Below are 4206 nucleotides of genomic sequence, written 5' to 3'. Positions count from 1 at the left end.
GCGGCGCCAAAGAGGTCATAGTCACCAAAGACCTTTGCGCCTGCGCCGGGGTCACAGGCGCCGGCTCGGGGACCTCTCTTTAGGTGTCTACTTCACCGCTTGACACGCTAAGGGTGTAAACACGAGCTCTGCTTTACCCTACGCAGACATCTGAGCGCAGAAGACCTGGTGACTGACTCTGACTGGGTTCTAAACGGATACCCAGCTCCTTTAGACTTTTTAAAAGTCGAGTATATCCAAGGACACCTACTTCCGGGGTCCTCCATAGGAGCGGCTCACAAAAGTGAGCACTTTCTGCGCTCCCCCCGAGCTGGCGGCCCCTGCTAGCGGAGTTGCTGCGCCGCTGGACTGGACGGTTGCTGCGGTATACCCGAGGAGCAAAGGAACTGGCTCAGTATAGGTTATACCACATTACTCCCCTTGACGGATTGCTTTTTAGTGCTCTGGAGCCACAGAAATCCGTGGTTTTGATGGTCCTGCAGCTGTGCTGTCCGAGAATTTGGACCCCAGAGGCCCACGGTGCTGCCTCTCCCTGGGCAGTGTAGCTAGGCAGGCCCGTGGTGCCCCCTCCCACGTCTGCAGGGACATCGGCCTACGCCTCCTTGATTTTCTTCTCAGATTCTGCCAGAGTGGCCAAAGGCCTTCTTACGCCCGAGACTGCTGTAGTTGTATTACATTTTGGAGGTCAAGATGCCTGGGAAAAGGTCTCTAAATCCAACTGTCATCCCAAGTGCCAAAAGGGAACGGAAGGCAATTACCCTTGACATCAAATTAGAAGTGTTAAGACGATTTGAAGTGGGTGAGAAGCTCAGCCAGATCGCAAAGGCCTTAGGCCTCGCTGTCTCCACGGTGGCGACCATCCGTGATAATAAAGAAAAAATTAAAGCAAGTTCACAAATAGCTACACCTTTGAGAGCCTCTCGGCTGACTCGCCACCGGAGTGCAGTGATGGAGAACATGGAGCGGTTGTTGAGCGTGTGGCTCGAAGACCAGAGCCAGCGGAATGTGCCCCTGAGTGTCTCCATCATTCAGGAGAAGGCTAAGAGCTTGTTTGATGACTTACAGCGTGAACAGGGTGAAAGCTCTCAAGCAGAAAAGTTTAATGCAAGTAAAGGGTGGTTTGCGAGGTTCAAGGAGCGCCATTGTTTACCCCACTTCAAGATGAACAGCACTCCTCTCAGCAGCAATGTGGATGCGTATCCAGAAGTGTTGAAAAGCATCATCGAAGAAGGTGAGTACACCCCCCAGCAAGTTTTTAACGTAGATGAGACCGGGCTTTATTGGAAGAGGATGCCGGAAGGAACGTTTATTTCTGTGGAGGAGAAAGCTGAGCCAGGGTTTAAATCATCGAAAGATCGCTTGATGCTTCTTCTTGGTGGCAACGCAGCTGGGGACTTCAAGTTGAAACCCCTGCTGGTATACCACTTGGAAAACCCTGCAGCTCTGAAGGGGTACTCGAAGCCCAACTTGCCTGTGATTTGGCGCTCAAACAAAAAGGCTTGGGCCACCAGGGGCATCTTCCATGAATGGTTCACGTACTTCTTTTGTCCTGCAGTTGAAAAATACTGTGCTCAAAATAATCTCACCACCAAAGCATTGCTCATCCTAGACAGCGCACCATGCCACCCAGTGAACCTGAGTGATCTGTCTGATAACGTAAGAGTAGAGTACCTTCATGACAGTACAGCTGATGCAGTCCAGCCCATGGGTCAAGGTGTGGCCTCCGCCTTTAAAGCTCATTACCTGAAAAGGACTTTTGAACACATCCTGGAAGCAACCGGCGGGGAGGATAAGGCTACAATCAGGGAGTTTTGGAGGAACTATGACATTATGGATGCTGTGGACAACATTGCAGTAGCTTGGGAGGAGCTCAAACCAGCAACAATGAACAATGTATGGAAGAAGATTTGGCCTGAGTGTGTTCGCTTCCAGAGTTTTTCCCAAACAGATAGCATTGCATGGCTTCAGCAAAACATTGTGACCCTTGCCAAGAATATGGCCTTTGAAGAGGTTATAAATGCTGACGTGGGCCAGTTGCTGCGGTCCCACGAAGAAGATCTCTCAAATGAGGAGCTGATGCAGCTGGAGCAGGAACGGAAAGCAGGAGAGGAAGAGAGTGAAGATGATCCCGCTGCCCTGCGGCAGTTGACCACAGAAGCTTTGTCGGTGGCCTTCTCACATTTTGAGGCTGGCTTGCAGATCCTCACCAGTAACAGCCCTCACGATGAGTGGAAATTGAAAGTTTCAAGAGCAATCAATGATGCAATAAACTGCTACAGAGAATTGTACAATGAGAAAAAGCGACGATCAAAGCAGCTGTCTTAGGTCATTTTTCAGTGTGTGTATCCAAAAGTTAACCAAGGTAAAGCCAGAAGCAGCACGCTGACCTCAACAGATGAGGCCCAGGCAAGTCTTTCTGCTTCCAGAAACCCTGTTTCTGGTATTTTTCATGTTGACACTTGAAAGTGTTAAATTTTATCATTAAAATTTCATTTAAATGTGTGTTTTAAAAAGATTGCATGCAAGAATAACCAGGAAAACATTTTTAAAAGGCTACAAGGGAGGGACTGACCCTGGTGGACATTAAAACATGGTCTGAAGCCCCTGTCATAATAGCAGGTGGTTCTGGTGTGTGAACAGTCAGACCTGTGGAACAGAATAGGGAGTCCAGAAATCAACCCAAGACTGTATGATAAAGGTGACATCTCAAACCACTGGGCAAAGATGAATTTTTTTTATCTTGGTGCACAGCTGGGTAGCCATTTGGAAAAAGATAAAATGACAACCATACCTCACAGCATCCTCCAAATGGATCAGGGTTCTACAGGTAAAAAGTGGGAACCATACAAGTGCTGGAAAACATGGGTGATTCCTCCTTAACCTGGGTATCAGGAAAGGCTTTCCAACTATGACTTAAAATCTAGATGCAATAAAAAAGAAAAGATTATCAATTTGGCTGTATAAAAATGTAAAAAGTAATAAAACTTTTCCATGGAAAGAAAACACAAGGTCAAAAGACAATTGATAAATTGGGAGAAAATGATTTGCGACATGTATCACAGATACCAGGCTAGTATTCCCAATGTGTAAAAAAACTCTTAAGGATGGAGAGAAAAAAAGACTAAAAACCAAAATAGAAAAATGGGCGGGAAACAATGCATAAATAAGGTTCTTAAATGTATGAAAAGATGTTCAATCTCGCTTAAAATCAGAAAAATTCAAATTGAAAAGACATACCATTTCTCACCAGATTAGCTGATAACAAAGTATGACAGCACCTTCTGTTGGTAAAGCTGTGGGTTAACATTGCCTCTTATACATTGCTGATGGGGTGCAAATTGGTACAACCGTTTGGAGGAGTATTTGACACTTTAATTAAAAAAGATATCTTTTGACTCAGCAATCCCACTCTTAGGATTGTGCCCTGACGATACAACTCTAACAAAAAATAACATGTACACGAGGTTACTCAGTGCAGCATTGTTTGTAATGGCAAAAAATAGGAAACAACTAAATAGTGGTTTCATGAAGGAATGGTAATTCTACACACTAGAGTATAAGGCAGCTCTAAATAATAGTAGTAATGATAATAGGAAGAGGAAGAACTCTATGGACTGACATGGAGTTGTTTCCAAGTTATACTGTTAAGTGAAAAAAGCAATATGCAAAAGGTGTAGTATGCTACTTTTTGTGGAAAATAAAGGCAAAATAAGAAAATATATGTGTATCTTATTCATTTGTACAAAATGAAGCACAGAAAGGAGAAATCAGAGACTAATAAGATTGGTTGCAGGGGGAAAGGATGACACTTCTCTGAGTATACCTTTTGTAAAGTTCTGATTTTTGGAACCGTGTTAATATGTCAAACATAAAAAGTAAAATACACAAGGATGGGAGGAAAAACCATAAAATGGACATTACCTGAACCATATTTCAAATAAATAACCACAAAGAAAGGTGATAAATACTAAACCAAGTACACTGGGAACACTATATTTTGACTAAGAATCTCTGGTGGTGTGGTGGTTAAATGCTCAGCTACTAACTGAAAGGTCGGAGGTATGAATCCACCAGCCACTATGCGGGAGAAAGATATAGCAGTCTGCTTCCATAAAAGATTTATGACCTTGGAAACCCTATAGAGCAGTTCTACTCTGTCCTACAGGGCCACTGTCATGGATTGAATTTTGTCCCCCCAAAATATGT

The 4206-nt window shown here is 44.4% G+C and overlaps 1 protein-coding gene across 1 annotated transcript; it reads left to right on the top strand.

Annotated features, from left to right (window-relative positions):
* The first annotated feature begins 690 nt into the window (after positions 1-690).
* Positions 691-1981, top strand: LOC126064569 (tigger transposable element-derived protein 1-like). The gene is made up of 2 exons (XM_049863777.1): positions 691-1893; positions 1949-1981. The coding sequence occupies exons 1-2, from the start codon at positions 691-693 to the stop codon at positions 1979-1981; spliced, it is 1236 nt and encodes a 411-aa protein (XP_049719734.1).
* The last annotated feature ends 2225 nt before the right edge of the window (positions 1982-4206 follow it).

The sequence above is a fragment of the Elephas maximus genome, chromosome 21, assembly GCF_024166365.1.
Source record: "Elephas maximus indicus isolate mEleMax1 chromosome 21, mEleMax1 primary haplotype, whole genome shotgun sequence".
Lineage (NCBI taxonomy): Eukaryota > Metazoa > Chordata > Mammalia > Proboscidea > Elephantidae > Elephas > Elephas maximus.
This window is presented reverse-complemented; position numbering and strand designations above follow the sequence as displayed.